Source organism: Leuresthes tenuis, unplaced genomic scaffold (genome assembly GCF_036924035.1).
Source record: "Leuresthes tenuis unplaced genomic scaffold, fLeuTen1.0.hap1 SCAF_9, whole genome shotgun sequence".
NCBI lineage: Eukaryota > Metazoa > Chordata > Actinopteri > Atheriniformes > Atherinopsidae > Leuresthes > Leuresthes tenuis.
Window position 1 is genome coordinate 32,176,369 of NW_027325363.1, and position 23,947 is coordinate 32,200,315.

The 23,947-nt window shown below is 37.7% G+C and overlaps 2 protein-coding genes across 2 annotated transcripts; both read left to right on the top strand.

The window, feature by feature from the left end:
* The first annotated feature begins 187 nt into the window (after nucleotides 1-187).
* On the top strand, nucleotides 188-12,992 carry pou2af2 (POU class 2 homeobox associating factor 2). Its single transcript, XM_072393098.1, has 5 exons — nucleotides 188-375; nucleotides 1,352-1,452; nucleotides 6,105-6,144; nucleotides 6,354-6,658; nucleotides 12,294-12,992. Exons 1-5 carry the CDS (start codon nucleotides 339-341, stop codon nucleotides 12,729-12,731), a joined length of 921 nt encoding a protein of 306 aa, XP_072249199.1. The 5' UTR covers nucleotides 188-338; the 3' UTR covers nucleotides 12,732-12,992.
* Nucleotides 12,993-16,331: 3,339 nt separating this feature from the next.
* linc.pou2af1 (lnc RNA pou2af1) lies at nucleotides 16,332-20,716 on the top strand. The gene is made up of 5 exons (XM_072391656.1): nucleotides 16,332-16,514; nucleotides 18,263-18,363; nucleotides 18,534-18,585; nucleotides 19,268-19,575; nucleotides 20,226-20,716. Exons 1-5 carry the CDS (start codon nucleotides 16,508-16,510, stop codon nucleotides 20,571-20,573), a joined length of 816 nt encoding a protein of 271 aa, XP_072247757.1. The 5' UTR covers nucleotides 16,332-16,507; the 3' UTR covers nucleotides 20,574-20,716.
* Nucleotides 20,717-23,947: the final 3,231 nt, after the last annotated feature.

Genomic DNA, 23,947 nt, shown 5'->3' on the forward strand with positions numbered 1-23,947 from the left:
ATGATGAGTAGGAGAAGAGGGAGGAGTGACTAGCTGCTTCCCAGTCTCTTTCATTCTCCTGATGCTTCCAGAACCTAATCTTGACTGTGGATGCAAATAGTTGAAAAAACGTCCCCACCAAATATTTGCATTTAAACAAATAGAGAAAGGTCATTTTGAAAAGCTACCTCCTCATGACTGCAGTGTGAGGTGGCATGTTCCATGTGTCCCTGCCCTCCTGACTGCATGGTTAAAGCTCCAGCGTGGTACAACACTCAGTATGGTGCTGCACACTAGGATTTAGCTACTGTAGGCAAATACAGCTGAGGGAGAACAGAGAGACCTGTGTGTCTGTATGTATGTGTGTCACAGTGTTCAACAGCATCATGGACACAGGTAAGACCTACTCATTCATATACAAGCTGCTCTTGCTTTAATAACAGCAATAATGAAAAAAAAAATAGATTTTACCTTGTAGAATTTAAATTTTTTATCAATATTATTTAAAGCTGACTTTAATTTTAGACTGTGTATGGGAAAAGTGTTTGTGGGGTCTTCTGTATTTGTAACAACACAATTTGTATCTCAGCAAATATTTGATTATATATGTACTTACCAAGTAGATCCTAAAAATAAGTCCTCTAGAAATGTCTCAGCAAAAACAGATTTGTCACAAAATATTCTAAATAAAGTTATATAGATAACTTTGATATTTTAATGTATGTTCATTAATATAATCTGTAGCATATGTTTGAAAATTGAGTGAAGTCCAATATAAATAGACAAAAACAGATTTAACATTTTCAAAAACCTTGGAGCTGTGCAAAGTTGGGTCTTATCTAAAAGATCCATTCAAAATGTTGGGGTCTTTTACATAGAGTTTTTTTTTGCATGCAATTTCCTTCTGCATTATAAAGTTTGCATTTTCATTGAGTTTGGACTTCTGCTTCCCAGGAATGTCCCCAAATCACACCAACACCAATATGAGTTTTGTAAAGAGATATGATAACTGTTTTTTTATTTTTTTATTTAATGTTTATTAGGTAATTATCAACGCTCCCTCTCCCTTACACCCACATGCTACCCCTACCATCTCAAGTGTTTGCTTACTGCAAGGTTTCAGCAAGTGTTTGTAGTTAATTGCCTCTTTTTAGCAGTCCATTTGCATCTACCAAACCAAAGGCAATTTCCATGACATTTACACACCAATCCCAAAGAGTCATTCACCTATATGCATCAAACTGTGAAACATTCAAATGAACACACAATTGTGGGGATGGATGAAAATTAGTATGAAGCTGTGTTACAAGTTGAACTGTTTCTGGATTTATATCACATATGGAGTCAGAGGCTTGTTTTCTCTTCTTATCAGAATATTCTAAGAGAGTGTACCAAGGCGTTCGAGTCAAGCATACAGTTAAAGACCTGCTAGCAGAGAAGCGATCCCGACAGATGAATGGACCGAGATACAGTGTAAGCATAATCTCCTCTACACTGTCTTGCCTTTGTCCTGTCCTTTCTCTCCACCTCATTTTTCTCTCATATTAAACCACAGTTGACATTCTGTTGGTGACGCAGTGTCTTTAAAAACATCCCTTCACTCTGTTTACATTTTATGTTGTTTTGTGCACTAACGATCCTGTGGTTGATACATTCACCACCTGTACCTTGCTCTCCTCTTCTGTCTCTGCTTCCCTCAAGCGCTTGCAAAGCCTGTCAGTAAATAGCTGAACACAATGTGTGTAGAGATACAAAGCACAGAGTCCTATTCTCACCACACAAAAGAACATTGACATAATGCAAGTAATGATAATGGCCATGATCTTCCAAAAACTCCCTCGAGCTGGAGGTAGAGGCGGGGTGGGAGGATTGAGGTGGACAGGTAGAGAGACAGAAAAAGGGCAGTGCAGGAGGCTGCCTATGCAAAGTTTGATCCATGCACACCTGCCAGTCGATATTGTCCTCTGCCATGAACAGGCTCCAGACAAACCTCTCATTGTTGCCTCAGAAACACACACACACACACAAACATACACGCAAACAGTCAGAGAAATCTGGCTGTGCTTGAGACCTCTGCATGCACAAGCAAGACTGGCTTTTCATTTCCCACAAAATGCCTGTCAAAAGGCTTTTACAGGATAGTATTTACTGTTTGTTTTCTGTGGAGTGTCGGCATGTCCACTTCATAGAAATTAGGGCTGCTGGCGACTCAGGTTATTTGGGGATTATGTGAGAGACAAAAAGGAAAGAAGCCTTCAGATACAGCAACGAGACAAGTCTAAAAAGTTGTCTTTTTCCATCCAATTATCAAGGAATTCCTTAAAAAACTGGATGGGTCATGTTGTGCTGCATTATACTTCATAATAAATGGAGGCTCACACACTTATCATTGCACCTTGTATGACTTAAAATTGTCCTCACTAAACCAGAGAAGAAACATCAACATACTGCTGTTTACTGCAATTACATTGTTAGTTAAATTACCTACTTACTTTCTATCCAAAATATAGATGTTTTAAAGCTGTTTTTGAGAACTACCCTGAAGGAAACCTGTTGCTGGTTTATATAGTTTTATAACCTGAAGAGGAAGTTGTTGAATTTAGTTGGCATGACCCTGTCCTTTTTACCTCCTGTGTCACTGTTATTGTAACATTTGAATTTTTTATTTATTTTTTATTTATGTGAGACCTTTACATGACATTTATTTCATGCAGCCATCTTGACCAGGATGCCCTTGAGGAAGATATATTGTATTGCAATGGGGGCTTCCTTGTAAAAGAGAAGAAAAGAAAATGTAGAGTAGCATACTACAGACAGGGTGGTGAGGCTGGAAGATGGACTTGGCTTTTGTCTTCAGACCTGGTCAGCCTCTGTAAAACACATCTGCTGTCTGCATTTTACTTTAAACATACAAACTCTATATGTTTAAACTATGACCACAGGTAGAGGGAAACAATAGGTTCAAGGAGGGGTAAAATCTATCAGCCAGGGTCAGTGGGTTCACAGATTAGAAAAATCCAGCTGCTCAAGAAGATAACCTCTGCTATTGTTAGTGTTTTTAAGAACAAAATGAATGGGTGTAATATTGATCCTGACCTCAGAATGATCAAAACGTCTATCTAATCTACAGCAGATCTGACTTTCTAATTGACATTTTCAAAATGAAGGCAGAGCCATGCCATTTAAAAAAAGATGTGAAGTGCCCAACTAAAAGCTGACATAATTAAATAAAGTTTAGTACAGTTAGAGCAGTTAATCCTGTAATCCATCTCCACGGCTGCCAGAAAAACTTTACTTTAAACTGTAGGTCACAGTACTTTTTTATTTTGTTAACTATATCGTATAACAAATTTTGTTAGAAAAAATAGCTGCACAGGATAATTATTATTATAACCTTTATTTAACCAGGTTTGTCCCATTGAGATCCAAGATCTCTTTTGCAAGAGAGACCTGGCTAAGAACGGCAACACGCACAGTTTCAACACAGTCAGATTAATCACAGAGAAAAACAAATAGAATACAAATAACAACTGAATTTTCAAAATTAGTTAAAAGAATTTATAAAATTAGTCAAACATTTTCACTCAAATAAAACATTTGCACTCATGGAGCCTGGATGTAATGGAATTTATCATAGACTTGAGGACATTCAGAGATACCAGACTTTGGAGTTTGAGCTCTGACTGCCAAATGTTCCAGAAAATCTAAAAGCTTTCTTCCCCATTTTTGTTCTGACCTTAGGAACAGTAAAATGACAAAAGTCCTGGGAGCGGAGACTGTAGGCCCTATTATTCAAGATTAAAAGGGATGATAAATAAGATGTCATCTCAATGATCTGTGTTTACGTTTATGTGATTTGTTTAGCTAACTATTTGTTTATTAGTCACTTCTGACTATTTCATTCTTAATCATCTGCCCACAGTAAAACCTGTCATAATTTTATACTGTTTTTTTCTGAATCCTTCAACTCTATATGTTTTATTTATCTAGTCTCTTTGGTCTATCTTTTCTCCTATCTGGGTATTCATCTGGGCATGTTTGGAAATTTAGTGTTACAATATTTATCCATTGCCCTTACTTTATTACTTTTCAAAAATTATTTGGACTTAATTATTTGGTTGCATGCTAACTAACCAGTGTTCTCACTTGCCTTGTATTCAGGTGTTACAGCTAACTAAAAAGTAGATTTACAATAGGTGAATAGAAATGCAAATTTGTGTACCTACTACTTTCCAACTTTCCAAATGCCTCCTAAACAATATTAAGGTCCTCTTGGGGTAGAAGTAATGACAGTTGTGAGTTAGTGGAATTTCACTTGCATAGTTTTGATGGGTAGATTTGAGCATTTGTTGGTTGATTTCAGACAGCCTCAGTTGAATGTCTAACTTTTAAAAGTAATTTCAGTTTTGCAAAGACTCTGCTCTGACCTATGTTACAGTATTTTTAAGCAGTAAGAAAGTTTGTACTTATTTTCTCTTTAGTGTGCATTATTTTCAACCTTATTCAAATTATAGGTAGACAGTAACAACAGCACACTGTTTCCCTGTATTTGCTCTTCTTTTCAATGCAAGTTTTATTTGTATGCTTATAAATGATGCTTTAAGACCTAATAATGACAAGAGGCACACAGTAACTATAGCCCTCCACATTCTTATGTTAGCTAATACCACTTTTTATCTCAGACAATAAAAGGCCATTGAGAGAGAAGAGCAAACCCTGACCGCAGAGTAAGTCTGCTCATGTTGAAACATGAACAGCTACAGGGAAAATATAAAGGTCTTACATCATTTCACTTCAGCTGCTAAGTCTCGTCTAGAAATTTCTATTGAGTTATGCCCAGACATGAGCTATTACATAAATGAGCTAAAATGAAAGTGTTATTCAAAAAATTTGAGGCATTAACGTTTTAAAAGGTTGAAAATATGTTTTTAACCCACATGACCCTCTGGGTTAAAGTTAGCTAATAGGCAAATATCGCACTGGGTTCAAAATAAGACTGCGATTTCATGATCAATATGGGAAAACTGGTGTGCTACAGAAGCAAACAAAGACTATAGAAAATAACAAATCTTAAAATAGGAACCAAAAAAAAAGATTAATTTTCACATTGAGTCCTTAAGTTTGATTAGTGTAAAATGATTAATATTAATATAAAGTCAAGCATGGACCAAAAAGGAAATATGCATTAACGGCATGTGTTATGTAGGAATATTCACACAGAAAATAAAAGTTTTGTACGCATGTACCCTTTTTTAACAGATTAAATCAGTTTAAAGTCTTATTGTGCAAAATCGCATAACGCAATAAGTCAAAACTTTTGCATAAGAAGGAGGAGTTTTTCTGTGAAACAAGGTTAGATAAATTCATCATCATTATCCCGCATCCCCCAATACACCACAGACACATTATTACACAAACAAACACACATTATATGACTGTCTGAGCTTGAGCGAGCCAATTTCCATACACAGCCTTCAGAGATGCACTGAGCCATATCTGGGCCACACGAGGAAGTCTTAGCACTGGCAAATTACATTCAAATTTAGCCCTCAAAATTTGCTTGCATCCCAGCCAACATGGGCTTAATATCAACTCTTTCATGTTAGCCATATGCAAATAAGAGACCCTGTCACTCTCTGTCCTGTTTGCAGCATGTCTGCACTTAGACAGTTCAATAAAGGTTGTTTTTCATGACAATTTCACTTACACCCATGATAGTGTGTTGTGTGCAATCCAGGATAGAACAGAATAGAAAATACTTTACTCAATTGTGGTGGCTGTGGTGTCGATGTGTTTTAAGGGAGAGACACGTAAAAGCCTAAAATTCTGCTAAGTAACTTCTCAGCTACTAAGCCTAAAAAACATGCAGATGTTTCACTAATAATTCTTATACTTTAAAACATTTTTAGTCAGAGTGAAAAACTATAAGAAATTTGACATGAGTCATACAAACCGATGAAAGTAACAAAGTCAGAGAAACAAAGAATATGAGAGAAAAATAATTTTTTATCTACATTTTAGTAATATTCCCATCATGACACAAGTGTTTATAACCCATTTAAGTGTTATACAAACACAATCCATATTGTACCATTGCAATCTGAAACCTTATGTCTCTCTCACAGGGAGGATCAACCACTCCACCTTCGTTTGTCCAGATGCCAGGTGAGACTGAGGAGAACAAAGACTCTCAACACTCACTCTTTGCTGCAGTCTAAATATATCTGTCAACACTGTTTCAGGCAGAGTGCTTGCTGTTATCTTAATTAATGCTTATATTGTTGCCATACTTCATGCTTGGAGGACCCCCGTTTGTCCATAATCACTGTTACTATGATAAGAATGTGGATATAATTTCTGTTGTTCTCTTTCAGGCTCTCATATGCTGTCCAGCTATTATGGCATGAGACGTCCCTTTATATCTGACACAGACTTCTGTCCATCAACCAAGCAGTTCTCCCCCGATGTCTATTCCTCCACTTTAGGGGGTAAACCCCTTGGCTGTGAACCCTCAACCATGACCAGTTACTCCTCCCTAATCGACAGCTACTACCCTGAAACTTTCGGGGACTACCGCAGCGTCGCCACCTTCTCCAGCCCTGGAGGGTCCTTCCTGCCTTCGTCAGCCATATCATCCCTCCTGCCACCTTTCAGTGGAGAATCCTCACATTTATTCCTGGTAGGTTTCTGGCTTAGGCACCCTTTAAAAATAGTACTATGGAGTGAAGAGAGACAAAGATTAAAATCACCACGATAAATTAAGTAAAGGTGAAATCCACCTACTGGTAAGTAAAAAAGAAAATAGCTTGTTTATGGAGTTAAGTTTTGTTGTAAAAAAAAGTTCAATAGTCAAAAAGGCTATGTGAGTATAAACTGTGTGTTACTATACAGTATATTTTCATCAAAAAGTTTCGACAAGCTAAAACAAAATATTTATTGAATATCAGCTAACTGAATGGGAGCAGAAAAAAATAAGATAAGTACTTTTGTGCAATGTTTGTTTAAAACAAAAATGGTGGATGACAATGATCACCTCATCTTAGGGATATTTTCATGAGATCCACAAGCATAAAAAGGCAGCAAAGAAATTCAGTGGTGGAAGAAGTATTCATCCATCCATTTTCTATAACCACGTAATCTGTCAGTCAGGTCGCTGGAGCCTATCCCAGCTGTTATTTAGAATCGCCAATTAACCTAACATGCATGTTTTTTTGGAGAACAAGCAAACTCCACACAGAAAGGCCCCAGCTGGGAGTTGAACCACCACACCACCGTGCAGCAGAAGTATTCATGATTAGTATTAGTACTACATTGTAGTAGAATATGCAGTGTGTGACATCTGGATTTGTTGAAATTAAATATAACAATTTCTAACTTAAACTATTCTTTCATTATAGAGTGTAGAACCACTTCAGTAGAAGCCCTTGTAAAAAGAAAAGAAAACTGCTGATATGTTGCTATGCTACAACTAGATGTTATGACCTGGCCCAGAACTTTCACATCCAAATAAATGTTTTTGTTTGACATATGCTGCAAATTACTAATTCTAGAAATAGAAATAGAAAAATACTTTATTCATCCCCCAGTGGGGGAAATTCAAATTTGTTAAGTAACTAAAAAACATTATTTAAAAAATTATAAGTATTTACAATTATTGTACATAAGACAACAACAACAACAACAACAATAATAACAACAATACTACTACTACTAATAATAATAATAATCAATGACTAAATAAATAAATTTGAGAAGAACATGTCAGCAGTCACTGTTAAAAAGCCTTATGGCTGTGGGGACAAAGAACCTCCTGAACCTCTCAATCTTGCAGCGCAGTGAGATGAGCCTCACATTGCAGCTGCTCCTCTATATTCTATAATGTTTATCATTCTCCAAAACATAAAATAATTTCCTCCTCATTCGTTGCTCCACCACAGCACTGTGAGGGTCTCGCCTTCTGCCTACAACAGAACTAGTCTTTTTAACCATTTTGTCCAGGCGCCTACAGTTTTTGTCTGTAGTGCAATTCCCCCAGCAGATTTTATTTTTTTTTTGCATAGAAAAAGTGCACTATTAATGCTAGTGTGATAAAACATACATATCATATCACTACAGAAGAAGAGACGACTCTGGTCCCTCCTGTACACTGTTTCTATGTTGGCAGACCACTCCAGTTTATTATCCAGCACCACCCCCAGGTGATTTTATTTGCAGGTCTGAACAGTCTCTATCTCCCTTCCATCAATGCAGACTGACTGGTATGGAGTTTTAGACCTCCTAAAGTCCACCACCAGCTCTTTGGTCTTGGTAGTGTTCAGTCAGATAGTCTATAATCCATAATGTCAGGGAGGGGGAAATACCCATACCTAGAAGCTTATCTTTCAGTACGGGAGGCCGTATGGTGTTGAAGGCACTGGAGAAGTCAAAGAACATGATTCTCACATATGAACCAGGCACATCCAGATAAGCATATGCCCGATGCAGCATGTACAGAATCGCGTCTTCCACTCCTATGTGTTTCTTGACCCCCTCCAAGCAGCTGTGGGGGTGGAGGGAGCAGCAGCAGAGGTGGAAAAAGCCACACTATCAAACCTGTTGAAATATTGGTTAAAAGTATTGGGTCTGTCCACATCAACTTCCACAGACAGAGTTTTTCAGTTTGTATCCAGTGATGGTCCTTATGCCCCTCCACACCTCCTTGGTGTTATTGTTCTCCAGCTGTCTCTCTACCTTTTTCTTGTACTCCACCTTCGCTTGACGTAGTGTCTTTTTAAGCTCCTGTTGTACATTCCTCTGCCTTTCTCCATCCCCATTCCGGAACACCCTCTTTTTCTGGTTCAAGAGGTCTTACAGTCCTCACTAGAATCACAGTGTCCCTGCAGAAGTTAATGTAGTCAGCGATGGTGCTGACCCTTCTGTCCATGTCAATGTCCATTTCTTTTTCCTCCAGCAGTACAGCCCAGTCTGTGACATCAAAGCAGTCTCTCAATACACCACTTACCTCTGGTGACCACTTCCTGAAAGATCTGGTCATAACAGGAAGTCTTTATACATAAGGTCTATATGTGGGTTGTAGATAGACCATGCTGTGATCAGATCTACCCAGTGGTGGAAGAGACACTGCCCTGTAAGCCTCCTTCACGTTAGCATAAAACAGATCTAATGTCCTTTCTCCACATGTTGGACAGTCCATATATTGTATAAAGTCAGCCAGTCAGGAGGATAGAGAGACGTGGTTGAAATCCCATGTGAATGCCTCAAGATGCTGGGTCTGTATCGTAGCAATGACGTCATGGATGGCGTCACCAGCCGTTGAAGGTGATGCCCTCGGTGGAATGTAAACAACGATGACGACTGTATAGGAGAACTCTCTGGCTGCATAGAACGCACGGAAACCAACTGACAGCAGTTCAATGTCTGGACAACATACCCTCTCCTTAATGGTCACATTGGGGGGTTAACCCATCTCTGATTAAAAAAACAGTTTGATACCCAAGCCTTCCCACTTACCACTCGTACTTCGTTCACGATCCGCTCGTATGGCCATAATCACCGAGGGCAGAAAAGACTTGTACCTCCACCTCCTGTTGTGCCTCTTTGCCGTTCGTTTTGCTCCAGCTCTGCACCCACGCTACAGCTTTTTAAGCTTTGTCGGAATTGGATGTTTAATTCCGCGTCCAATCCTTGACAGTGCCAACAGTTCTTCTCTTGTGTACACTGCTCTAGTACTGGTGCACATTGTCAAAAAAATAAATAAAACGAAAAGTTAATAAAAAGCAGATCACTAAAAATAACTAAAAAAGTTTAGATAAAAACTAAAAATTACGTATAATTATATAAACAACGAACAAAATTGAGAGCTACACAGACTTGCTGCCGATAAAGCCGGTGGATAACAACCGAATACTAATTACTAATACTTACTAATACTCAATAATCATTTTTCATCCATACATTGCTGATAAATGTCAGGTTTTTGTGGTGGCAGATAATTCCCTCTCTTCCTTAGAAACGGCAGATTTAACGGACTACAACACTGCACTGTTGGGCTGGCAGCTGATTTGCTATTGGGATATGTCAGCAACCATCCTTCAAGCTTTAGACACAAACACTGTGCTGCATGTGTATAAAAAGCTAAAGTAACATGCAGAAAGTTTACAAATGCCAGGAGTTTGAAATGACAAGATGGAAAACCCTAGATGGAAATACTAACTTTTTCTATAGTATATGACTGTTAATCTGCCCTTCAGTAGCACCCTCTGCTGCTGCCGACAGCATAGTTTGGAGACTGTTTTGAAACAAGGTTTGCCAAAATGTCCTATTGTTTAGGATTTAAAAAAATATATATAATGAAGAAATTACTTAAATAAATCATTTTTATAAGCCAAAATGTCTTCTGGGAAATGTTTTCTGCGAAAAAACACAAAAACTAAATGATTTGTTTTACAAAACAACACAACATTTTCAAAAGTTCCCATCATAATCAAATGCAGGAACTACATATTTTAAGCCAACCACTCATGAACCTTGTCCAAGGAAGAATTAACAACAATTGAATGAACTTATTTTTGAAATTGGAGCAACTTAAAAAGTTTTCATTAGTGTTTATTCAGTCATCAGCTATGGTCCAAACTCAATTTCCCACCCAGTCTTTAAACTAAAGACTTCCTTTAACATGAAATATACCTGTTATTACAAATTATAGGGCAATGTGGAGTGAAGTGATGTTTGTAAAGCATTTTCCAATAACTACATATGATAAACTGACAATTTAGGGTAGTTTAAGGGTAGGGTCAAACTCATATCTCAACAGAAAGTTAATTCTGCCAGCCCTTTGAGAGATATATGAAGATCCCTTCATAGTTTAGGTAAACCATAAATTGTGTTAATTTTTTATAAAGTTCTGCTGCCATTTCATGTTGTAACACCCCTTTTTATCTCTTGTGCTGATTTTACCAAATCACTCTTTAGAATCAAATGTTGTTTATTATTCCAGATAAGACTCGGTTTAATGTGTTTAAAGTGTATGCGAGGTAAATTAATCTTGAAATCCCTTCCATCTTTGTTTGCAAGATTCTTCCAACAACTTTGAATTTAGCTGTTAAAAACGTTCTTTTGAAAGACAGATTGAATATTGAACTAACATTTATACTAATAGTTATACCAAAATATTTGGCTTAATTTTTGACCGAAATATTGTGAATTAAAGTGGGATTATTATTATGGATTGTTAAAATCTCATTTTCATCTTTTTAATATTCAAATGTAGCCCTGATGCATCCGAAAAGGATACTGCTTTCAAAACACAAGTTATTTGATCAGCATCCCTGAAAAACAATGCCGTATCATCTGCTAAGGGTATAATAAATACTTGGGTCCCCATAATTTTTAAAGGTCTTATATTAACATAATTTTTAATATACATGCTAACAGGTCAGTTCCAAATGTGAGAAGAAGAGGGCTAATTGGGTCTCTCCGCCGAATACCTCTTTTAAAATCAAATCTCATTCCAGTCCCTGATTAAAGTGAGACCACTTGTTATTTCTTGATACAACATTGAGACAATATTGATACATTTTTTTTTACCAAACCAAAATGCTGCAATGACAGTAAGAACAATCTAAGAAGAATATAATAACATCATCTTCTACCAGATGTCTGTAATCGAAGTTGTAAACATGACTAATTTTATTGTGTTAACCTATTCTTATGAAAGTTTGATTGTGTTTCACTGCTGATTGTATGCATATCACTAACATATCTACAAGCAAGTGCATGAATAAATATTTTACGTTTGTTATACATATATATATATATCATGCATATATCCAAATTAAGTAAACTAATTGTTTATTAATCAATTAATCATCGGTAAGTGTTTTATCCTTGTTTGGTTTTGGTATTAAAATAATCTAACCTTGTCTCAGTGTTGTTAAGAATTTGTTATTCTGTAGCAATGCTTTCAATGCATCATAGAGCAATTAGCTTACTAGATTCCAAAAAAAATTATATGTATTCTTAAACTCAAAGCTTGAGCCTTTGACACTCCTAACTGTACTGCTGTGAATGATGATAGGTAAACTAACCTTTTAAACTCTTAAACTCTAAATTCAGAAAATATCAAATATCAGCATGAATATGGTATTTACGCCCCCTACCCCCAGGACTACTGAGGTGGTCAGTACATGTACACACCAGGAAGTAAAGGATGAAACACAACAGTTAATTATACCACCACAAAAGGTCTTCTGTGCTGAAGTTTAGCTGATAAGGGAATAAATGACTAAATTATCTTTTGTGTTTTCCTACATCAGAGAGACTCATGGGAGCAGTCAGGACCAGAGCCAGTATCCCAGGTTGAAGCCCTCTGTCCAGACGGTTTGGCCTCTGTCAGCGTCCCACCTTCTATGTCCAGCCCAGAACCCCCAGGGAGCCCCTCTCATTACCGATCCCCAAGTCGAGGCTCCTCCATGGGCCCTGTCACCAGCAGCCAGCCCTACACCCTGCACTCATTAGAGGACGTTCACTACCACCCTTTAACCACCAGTACCACCTACCCCATCCCTTCCTCTTCCTTTCCCTGTCCTCCATACATGAGTAACCCCGTCACTGACCTAGTGTCCAAGATGGGGACAGAGGAGATGGCCGATGGCCACAGCAGCCTCCCCACCAGCACTGACACCCACTCCTCCTGGGCAAAGGAGGATGGTGTGAGCTCCTGGTCGCCTTATGAAATTAGGAGGGCCTACTGACTGGAAAGGAGCCAGAATCTAAAAGAAGATTGAATTTCACAGACAATTTATCAATGACGTCAACAATACTGAGCCTGGCATAAATTATTTGAGAGCTGTTATGACAATTTGATTTTCTTAGTTAAAGGGTAGAAATTCTGCTTTGAATACTGGTAAGGTTAAATGATGTAAGGTTGGATTATTGAAGTAGATGATTTGTATTTATGATTTATGAACTGAGCATGTGTGGTTGTTTTGTAACATGTCACATGCTAAAGACCATTAACAGCTCCTCATACATAGACCTTCAACTACTTAAAGAGTGTGGTGCATTCAGTAAAGAGACTTCCGAGTACTACTATGATTAAGGTGGGTTGTAGAGCTGTTGCTTCGCTTCTGGTTAATCTAAAGTTTTTCAGTTCTCATTTTAACCTGGTTATGTAGACACACACCGTATTTTTTAATTCTTGCTAGTTCCTGGGTGAGGAAGCTCCTAGGTGAGAAGATTGAAACTAATGTTATAAAAAGTATACAGAACATGTGTATACAACTACAAACATTTTTACAGTTGAACTTGAAATGACTTGTGCATATAACAACATGTAAAACAAACTCTATTTAAGAAAAAAAAACGATGATGAGAAAAGTCAATTATCACCTTTTCAGGGATAGAATGATAGAATGAGAAACAGCTCTAATTTCTGCTGACAGAATCTTCTCAAGTAGCATCTAAAAGTCACAATATGATATTAATTTTAAATAAAGAAATAGTTAATACAGTAACACTATTATAGTGTGAATGGGAGTAAGAACATGTCTGCTTTGTGATAGTGTGTAAAAGTTAAACATTTTGAAAAAGAATGTTGTTTCTCTGCCTCTAATAAAAACTTCTGTTTTACATTTTATAACTTCAGAGTCTTACTCCTCAAAGCAAGTTATAACAGTCTGTATCTATAATTCCAAATCTGTTTATTAATAACATGTCATTTTTAAAAGAATGAAAAGTTTTATTTGATTAAACATCCTTCAATTTGGTAAATGTATTATTTGAATCAAGTGGCTTTGGTAAATGTCTATTTTTTAAAAAAACAAAAACATTTTTTGAACCTTTAAATCAGTTTGAACAGAGAAGAAAATGATGGTCTTGGCACAGCTCACTAACACCACATCTTCCTCTATGCTGCCTCCCAGCTGACCAAACATGTGCTCATAAGATGCAGTCTCAACCTGTGTTTATATGTAGTCTTTTAAGTCTAGAGACACTGTCTGGTGTCTGCTAAATTGAATGATCTTGGCAGCTGTGACCCAACTCAGCCATGATAATGAGGGAACCTCATAATACATTTTATGGCTGGATCACATGAGTGCCTCTGGACCTACACAACTTACACCCAGACAAATTTTCCAACTATACATTCCAATACATGATGCAGGGAAGTTACTACCTCTGTTTTGATGTTATGACCTATATATTTTTTCGTCATCAATTCAAACTTCCCTCCCACAGCCTAGCAGTATATCACGCCGTTTCCTTTAAACAAAGTCTATCATCAGAGGATTCTCTACTAACAAAATTGTCTGACAATCTGTGAAACTGAAGCAGCGCGATGTTCCTGTGACATGTTTAGGAAGTCCTAAATCTTAAGTCGAGTCAAGTCAACTTTATTCATAAAGCACATTGAAAATGGTCAATGGACTGTAATTGTATAGCACTTTTCTTGTCTGCTGACCACTCAAAGTGCTTTTAACACTACATGCCACATTCACTCACACACTCATAGTCTTAGTCTGTACATAGCTATGTGCTTTCTACTTCATTCACACACATTCATACGCCGATGGATGCATTGGTAGGCAACCTGGGGTTCAGTGCCCAAGAACGCTTTGACAAGTGACCCCGGGAAGCTGAAGTCACACCAGAAGGCACTCCTTTTCCTGCTGAGCTACAGCCGCCCCCCCTCCAGACAAACAGCTGCTGATGTGGATCTCCATGGTTTCACTGAACCTGGATGTCACACAGGTTTTAATTTGTGGATATTTCCAAACACTCTGATGGAAATAAAAAAAATGTTACTTCTTCACAAGAGATAAATTCAGAACTGATATTGTGTGTATCTAAATTGAAAGGAGTGTGATGCATATTTCAATGCTACATATTCTTGATGATCTTGTTACAGTCTCTACCTATGTTACCACTTATCAACATTTTTCTTTTTTTTTTTCTTTTTTAAAAATCCAATAAAAATTATATTACAAATGTTTAGATTTGCATGATAATAAAAACAATGGTTTTAAATGTGACAAGAAAAAAAAAAGTATTTGTAATTTTCCCAACTGTTGAGATATCCGCTGCTAACACAGGTAAGCCGGAGTTCTGACTGTTGGCCCCTAGGTGGAGCCGTTCCACAACCTGAGGAATCCAGGCAGTCCATTGAGGCAAGGCACAGGAGGGCTGAGATGCAGTGTGTAACAGAGTACATACAGTAGGGAGGGGACCTCATGACACAAGCAAGCAGGATTTTAGAATGATACATGAATCAAAACTACGCATATATAACAAATTTTCATTTTATTAGAACGGGGATGCAAACAGGGATTTTTTTTTTTTGCTGCATCTCATGATACTAAAGCTTTGAAAAGAAAATCACTTAAAGAGTTATCAATAGACCAGTAATAAAACTGGAACTAAATTATTATTTTTCACCGTTAGTTGTTACAATTCTCTTCAGCTGGCTTAACATGACATAATATTCAGCTTAAAAGTTTTTTTCTTTTCAAACCAAATTATTTCTTTACATGTTCACCTCCTCTTAAATCGTTAATTGAACTGTTATTTCACCCAGAAGAAAAAATATTTAAGTTTTCAACGCTGCCTTTTATGTTGATAGTTAACATAACTTAATCCACTTTAATGGAATGCAATGAATTGTCACGAAGGTGATTTATTGCTGAATTAAAAAAGATCATGCAGTACTTCCTCACTGGGAAAAAGAATTCCTTTTCCTGAAATATGTTTTTTCTTCTTGAAAATATCAAGCCTATGACAAAAATAACTTTCTTTAAGTATGGAGCTGCTGAGTCTTCACGCTGCAGGGTGCAGGAGGTGAGAGCACAGGGACCACTTCAACCACTTTAACAGAAGCTGAAGGCCTGCGATGGCAAAGATGGCTGCTGCTTTTGCCACGCCCCCTTATTTACCACTTTTATGTGTTTTTTCTTTAGAAAAAGCTTTAAAATGTTTCAAGATTTTTTGTTGGAAAGTAAGGTGCTTCAGTAACGTGTGATCTCAGAAAAATGGTGAAATGCGATGTTAAAGCTGCGCAAAAGAAGCATCCAGAGCTGCAGTGTTTTGGAAGGGGTGTGATGCTCTGATATGGCAAATGAGGATAAAATTAATAAAAGTGTCGTTTTTTTCAACCAAACTATAAAATATTAGTATATTACATTAAAGTGGGGAGTATACAATATCCTTGCGTAATAATTTTTATTGTAAAATCGATTTGAGACAGTTGCCTCTGAATATTCAAATTGAAAGTAACGCGCAATCAAATCATTGTCAAATCATTGAGTTCTAGGGGTTTTAAATAGTAGGCATGCAAGGAGAAAATCTCAAACTAATATGTTCACAGCTATATTACAATATTGTTGTATGCTCTGAGTCTGCTGGATGATATTTGTGTAGAACTTTTTGGGGACTTTTGCTCAAATTTCGTTCTTGGCCATTTTGCTGAAGCAGAAAATTACGTTGTGGAGTTCCACAGGTCTTCTTCAGGGATCATCTCCTCATCTCAGCCACCATGTCTGGTGAGTTTCACGTCGGATTTTCATCACGAAATTGGATTATGGCATTTGCCCTGTTTGACATAAAAGAGTAAAACAAAAAAATATATATGAGTATAGGGTGTATAAATTTTACATTTAGTAGCAAAATGAAAAGCGAAGTTGGGGCCATGTGCTTCATAAGGTGTTTATCTCTCTTATGTTCAGTTCTTCATATATTTACATGATTTATTGAACGACAGACTAAACTGAACTTCCTTGTGAAAAGTATAGAAGTTTAATGCTACTTGTTTCCTTGCTGACAGATGACTATACAGTGACTATTCTAATTTCTTTTTGTAAACACCCCCATAAGCCCATAAGACTATTATAGATCCACATCATGTTTAATTCCTTTGACCACAGTTTGAATAAACTCATCAGGACGGGTAAATTATAATTTTCACCGATGTTTTTGATCGAGATTATTAACCACTGGAGGTAACATAAGACTTAGGCGTTCTGCCCGAACTGCCTGTGCGTAACGGGGCGTTAGAGTGGGATGTGTCTGCTTGTGACTTTAGGCCACTATTTCCACATTTAAGACAAATCATACAGAAGCATTTAGCTGCATGAATATTTATAAGATGATGTTTTGCAGTCAAGCCTTCTTGTCTTATCCCCACTCAGTTCTTTAAATTACGCCTTTAGGCCTTAATTACGCGAACCTATACGAAGCGTTCTTTGGGAATTATTGAACGAATGTCAAGTAGCCTATAGGAAAAAAAAATTGCCGAATTATTCTCTGTACAAACGACGTTACTTTTTACTAGCACGCATTGACAATGCGGGGATAATTTGCGACTAAATAATGACAACATATCGGCGGCTAACGGGGAGTTTTGTGTTTGTAAATCTTAACAACGCCGGCCTGAAATCGTTGTCGAATTTTTCCATAAGAGTATGATCACAGGACGATGGTACCGCAGTGGAGCTGTCTGTTTTGTGGGCTTTTACTTTAACAAATCTTACTCTCAGATTGATTTGTTTTAACAGCGGTAGGTTAGAAAATGTATTCACTTACAAAGCAAAATTTGATCTTTTAGGCACGGATCACGGACACTTTCAAGCCTTTGTGCGTCATCCAATTTTACAAATCAATCTCAGGGGTATTTTAACTCTAGATGGATCCCTGTTAATCCCATAAGCATTAAATAAAACTCATACATGTTCACGATCGGGAATTTACTTACTATAGCTTATTTTCTGCCAATTTTCTTTGTTCGTGGTCTCGGCGGGTGGTTCGAGAGCGCAGATCACAAACAAAATGCAGTCAGCAAAGGGGTGTAGAAGGAAAAGCCTAGCTTTGTGCCGTCAACCGGGAGCACTAGGAGGTTTTGTGTGATTCGGATCCACCTCGCAGTGCAAGCGCGGAGATTAGCTCTATCACGCACAGCGGATTTTTTTTAAAAGACCGGCACATTTAAAGTCTACATGCAGTTCAACCTGCAATTTATAGTTCATTATTAAATGTAATGTTTTCCACAGTGTCACCGAACAGTTTATGACTATGTGGGATAAAACGGACGCTCTCTTAACACATTTTGATTTATTGGGATGAACATTATTTCTTGCATTTCAGGAGAAGAAAATACATGGTATGATATACATGGTAATGATATTCGGTGGGGGGTAGTGGTGTAGAGTGGAGAGGTGTCCATCACAGCTAGTGTCTGCTCCTTTAGTTGGTGTTTATCAGTAAACAGCAGTGACGCGCTGTTTTCTTTGTGCAGAAAAGCCAAGGGTGTACCTGGGTGTCCGAGTGAAGACCACGGTCAAAGAGCTATTGCAGAGGCACAGAGCCCGGGAGGCCAACAACAATAAACTTAAAACGGTAAACCTATAACCCCCCTGCCCAACCCCCACCCCTTGCTGAGTTGTTTGTGTACATGTGCACATGCCTAACCCTTATAGCTTATGGTTATGTCATAAACAAGGAATTCTAATCATTCGTGTTCTTTGTTTCCTCCTCGTCCTGCTCTTAATAACAAACCGCTACGCCAGGCTTACTTGGAGCTGAAGGAACTGAAGGAGCTTTCTGTGTCCACTTTCTCAAGTAAGTTTTCCCAGGATTAACATTCTTGTCCCGTTTTTAGATTCACTATAAAACATCAGGCGCATCTATTGCATTTTTATTCAGTCTGTCCTAAATAACTGACTCAATTACAAGCCTTTGTACACTCATATTGTCGATTCACAATATGTGAACTCAAATTAGAATTTCCATGCACGAGTCACTAAAGATAAAACAATAAATCTCCAGCCAACACAATTACTAAAATTGAACTAAAATCAGCATTAGTTGCAGGAAGACATCTTAAGAAGCCAGATGCATTAATCACACAGGATCAAAAGCACGCCACATTCCCCTATGATGACAGGCAGCAACCTGCCCTGATTCCAGAGATTTGGAACAACATACTCACATGAAAGCCTCAGCCATGGCCACCCCTGAAAAAGTCTTGCTGGAGTGCAATTCTAGTAAATTATTGACAGCTCCAACCCTGAAGTGCAGAGTCCCCACTTATATTTAAATATGTTGGCTGATGGTGTCATGACATCACTCAGAGGTTTAAAAAGATCCATGTCTTATTAAATGTGTTAGAATACTGAGAGAACCCTATATTTACTTTTGAAGAGCTCCCCCTCTTTAGACTTAAATATGTCACCAGATCTGAAATGAAAAGGTTGTTTCCTTTTTTATTTTGTTCAACATTTTTTTTAACTTTGACATTATATTCCTTCAGGTCCCCACGTAGACCCTCCCCCAGCCGCTCCCCAAACTGACTCGAGCAGGAGCGGCTCACGAGCCCTCCAGCTGCGCACATCCTCTTTCCTAGTCCCTGACGGTTCGGGAACTATCCAGATGTCAGAGAGCACGTTTAACGGCATCCATCAGCAGTTTGGGGACGGGACGTTGCCGAGCAACGGTTATAACAACAATAATAGAGGAGCCATCGATTACAACGCTCCTCTCCCAACCTCTTCCCCGCTTCCCTGGTGCCACGGACTGCCCTCAGATGCGGACTACCATGGACACGGGATGGTAGGTTTCTCAAGATTTGTTATAATAAAAAATCCGTTTTTTTCTTTTTCTCGGTTAAATATGGTTATGGTTAAGTATGCAAAATACTCACTTTAGCCTGTCCTTGTTTGCAATGTTTTTATCTACATTAATTTTGTCAGTCCCTGGGAATTTAAGTCAAATTGCTCTCTATTGAAAAAGTACACTTGCATGCGAAATTTAGAAAAAAAAACATTAATAAATTAAGACATCTGTGTGTTTGGTCATCAAAACTCAAATTCACAAATAAGGAAATGGTTTTAAAATTATTAATCACCATTAATTGTTGATTTTTAATGACATTTTAATGTCATTAATCGAGACAACATCAATGACTTTTGATTTGGATTAGAGCTTTCTCATGTTTTTCCTTAACAGTGTTCGAATTTACAATACTGAAAATAGTTGTGGTCTGTTGGTAGATTCAGGACTTAAAATGGTTAAGTAATTTAATCTAGTAAAACTATATAAATATACCCACTTCATGAGCACATGATTACTTCTACAGCTTTAATTAGGGACTACATAGGTGTTCCTGGTGAGCCTTTGAGCTTAGAGTTTCAGTTTGATTTTCCTTACATGACACATGTCATACACCTTACATGTCACTGTGTTGTCCTCTGCTCTTTCAGGCTGCCTGCTCATCATCTGAGTCTTTAGCACCCTGCAACCCCATGGATCACAACAGCTACTCCCCACAGGAATCCTTCTCCTCTTCCTCCTCCTCTTGCTATGACTCGCCCACCAGGATGGAGTCCAGCTACTGTGGGTTCTCCTCAGAATACTATCACTACCAGCACTATAATCCCCAACAGGACTGTGTGCCTGGCTGTTGGCCTGGCCAGCAGGAGACCCTCCCGACCCCTGATTACACACCATACTACAACTCCACAGACTATCCATGCGCATGCCCCGTTGAGGATAGCTATTTCAGGAAGGATTTCCCACTGACCTCTGAAATGTGTTACAATGTTCTATGATAAGAAATTGTGCAGTATTACTTTTTCCCTTGAGTGTGAATCTCTTCAAGTACTCAGCAAGACTGTTTGCTTAACTGCTTGCTTTGTACTTCAGCTTGTGTTCCGACTGGCTTTTGCTTTTGTGGATTATATGATTAAATGAACACTGTATGAATAGGCTATAATGTTTGTAACTTTTTTACAATTTTTTAGAATTATTTTCATACATGATTTGGTGCAGAACAAAAAAAAAAAAGTTAAACTCATTAATGTCCCTGCTGTGACTTTCTGTTTTACAGTAGTCAAAAAGTTAAAAACAGACCACCATAGTAAATGTCTTGTATCCGAACCAGTAGACCCACAAGTCTGTCCTTCAAAAAGCCACTGGAAACATATTACAGAGTACTGCCAAATAAATGAATAGCTCGGGCTGAGAGATCATCATGTTTTTTGTCTTCTTTTTTTTCTTGTACTACTGAAACCTGGGTGTGGCAGGAGGAGAAGTATATCAGCATGAAATGAATTAACATTCCTGGAAGCAGGGCAGAAAAGTGTCTTATGTATATAAAAATAAATATGTAAATATATAAGAATATATATATATATATATTCATGTATATTTACATATATTTACAGAATGACATCCACACAAATATTGTAAATGTGAAAGGGAACAATTGTGTTTTTGTAACAGGCTACAAATAATTAAGAGCCTAGAGATAAAATGAAAAATTGGTTATCTGCTAAGTTCATCCCTTGAGTTAGGTGCTTGTTTTCTGCTTGATTGATTCACAGTTCTGTTTCAAATGGCAGAACAAACAAAACATGAGGACTGGACTGAAAATGAATGTAAAAGCAGCATGTTCATGGGAAAACTCTGGAAGACCTTCCGAAATCTTGGAAAACTATTGATGGAGTATGCTGCCCAGTGCTTCTCTAATCCTCATCCAAGATAACAAACTATTGACTATGGCTTCATATTTAGTGTGTAAACTTTAAGAGCATTACCCAAACTATTTCTTTTTATTTCAGTACAATGTGAAAATTCCTGTATAAGAATGTAGAGTTGTTGAGGAGCTATTCTTGTTTCTACAACTAACAGACCAAATAAAGAGGAAGCAAAAATAGGAAGAGACTTTACTGTCATAGATGGGACAGTAAAAATCTTTAGTCTGCTGAATGAAGACAGCTAAATTGCTTTATGGACCCTTTCTAAATATTCTAAATATAGAGCCTCTTTAGTTCTACAGCATAACAGAGGCACTTTGTAGTCACTCTGTAACCAGTATAAAGCTATCACCTTAGAGCTTTCTCTAACACCCAACAGTCTTATCTAACTATAAAGTTAACCAACCATGAAAACTTTCACATATGACACATTAGGGATCATCCCATTAATAAGGCTTACTGTGTTCAAAATAGATAAAAGGTTTAATATACAGTTGCAGCAATCTAATTATGCAGGACAGCTGTGGTGTATTAAATGCATTTGAGGTAATAGGTTGAGTCTTTTACAATGGTTTAAGTGTAAGGAGAGGAAAAATATGAGTAAGCATAGATAAATCAATACCAAACCAGAGCCTGTTAATGTTTTCAAATGGCCCGTGGGGTTCTATACTGTAAGGTCTTTCCTATTACAGGTCTAATCTTTTGTGGATTTAGCTAATCCAAAACTCTGTGTATTTATATGTATGACTGTCTTTGAAGTTTTTTATTGCCTAAATGTGAATGTCAATAATATTTTGTCAGAATATAAGTATTTATTTTGTATTGCTTTTATAACGCTCTACTTATTTTATCTCAATAAGTATAGGGAAATTAAGTGAAAGAAAGTTTGTAATAGATGAAGAAAAAATTACAATTATTAGGGAAAAGGCGGTAAAGAGTTTAGGTAGGTGGTACCAGACAGACTTAAATGATCGAGAGCAGGCAGTGCAGTTTCGGAAAGATGTTGCTGAGGGACTGGATAGAATAGATAAATCAGGGCTTCCGGGAAAGTTGAAGCTGTGGTGTCTGCAATTTGGATTGTTTACTCGGTTGATGTGGCCATTATCTGTGTATGAGATTACATTATCTGTTGCAGAAAAAATGGAAAAGGAGTATTAGATTTTTTGCAGGGGCAACATATGATGTATTGCCAACTCCCCAGAACCTAAAACTCTGGGTAAATGGAGACCCGCTATTCATTATGTTCAGGTACTGCAACTGTAAGGCACATTTTGTCAGGTTGTAAGGTTAGTCTGTCACAAGTATACGTCATATGTCAGTATACGTGGCGACATAACTAAGTATTAAGAAGCTTAGCTGCAGGTATTGAAGATAAATGAAGGCAGGTAAATTTAGGAGGGTCTAAGGTGTAGAGAGTGGCAATTCAGTTTGGTCAAATGGGGGAGAAAGCTAATAAGACAATAAGGAGGCAAGTCAGCTTAGAGGATGCTTGTGATTGGGAGATGCAGGTAGATTTAGGAGGAAAGTTTATTGGTCCCCAGGAAATAGCCTTTACAAATCTAAGGCCCAATATAGTCCTGTGGTCGAGGAGTAGAATGAGAGTCTATTTCATAGAGCTGACTGTTCCTTGGGAGGAATTAGTGGCAGAAGCATATGAAAGGAAAAAGCTTAGGTATGTGGTACTGGGGGCAGAAGCAGAGCAGCGAGGACGGAATGTTAGGATATGTCCAGTGGAAGTAGGATGTAGAGGATTTGTTGCAAAGTCTGTTGTATCATTGTTGAGAGAGTTGGTTGTAAGTGGACAGAGTGTGAGGAACTGGAAGAAGCGATAGTAGCTGGGGGTCCAGCACTAAGGGTAAACAGACTCTTGGAAGAAGCAAGGAAGAAATCCAGGATGTATTTAAGTGGAGGTTGAGGCCCATGTGAGTCTTTTGAAACCAGGTGGACATTTTAGGTGAGTTGGCCTGTATGACCTAGTTTTTGCTGGCATTTTTAGTGATTGTAGGACTGTTTAGGAGAGACTGTTTGCTGAATCTGCTAATGTGACTTGTCCTGCCTCCACCCTCTATACTTTCATTATCCCCTACTCGAACCAGGGTTCGAATCCCATTCCTACTTATCTTTACCTCTTTTATTTCTACCCCCTACCTGAACTAGGGTTTGTATCCACACCCCGCTATGACTGGTGTGCAGTTGGTGAGAGGCTGGGGTAGCTTGTGGACGTGGAAAAAAAAAAGATGGTTGAACCCAGTTAAAATGTATGCGTTATTAGTTCATAAAATATTACCATTTTTATTTAGTCTTGTCTGTCATTTGTTCATATTATGACTGAACAAAACTTACTGTTAAATTTACTTAACTTCCTGTTAATGGGAGAAATGCTGAATTAAGTTCTTGGCGAATGTAAAAAAATATATGGGACACCTTTCGTAAAATTGTGACAGATG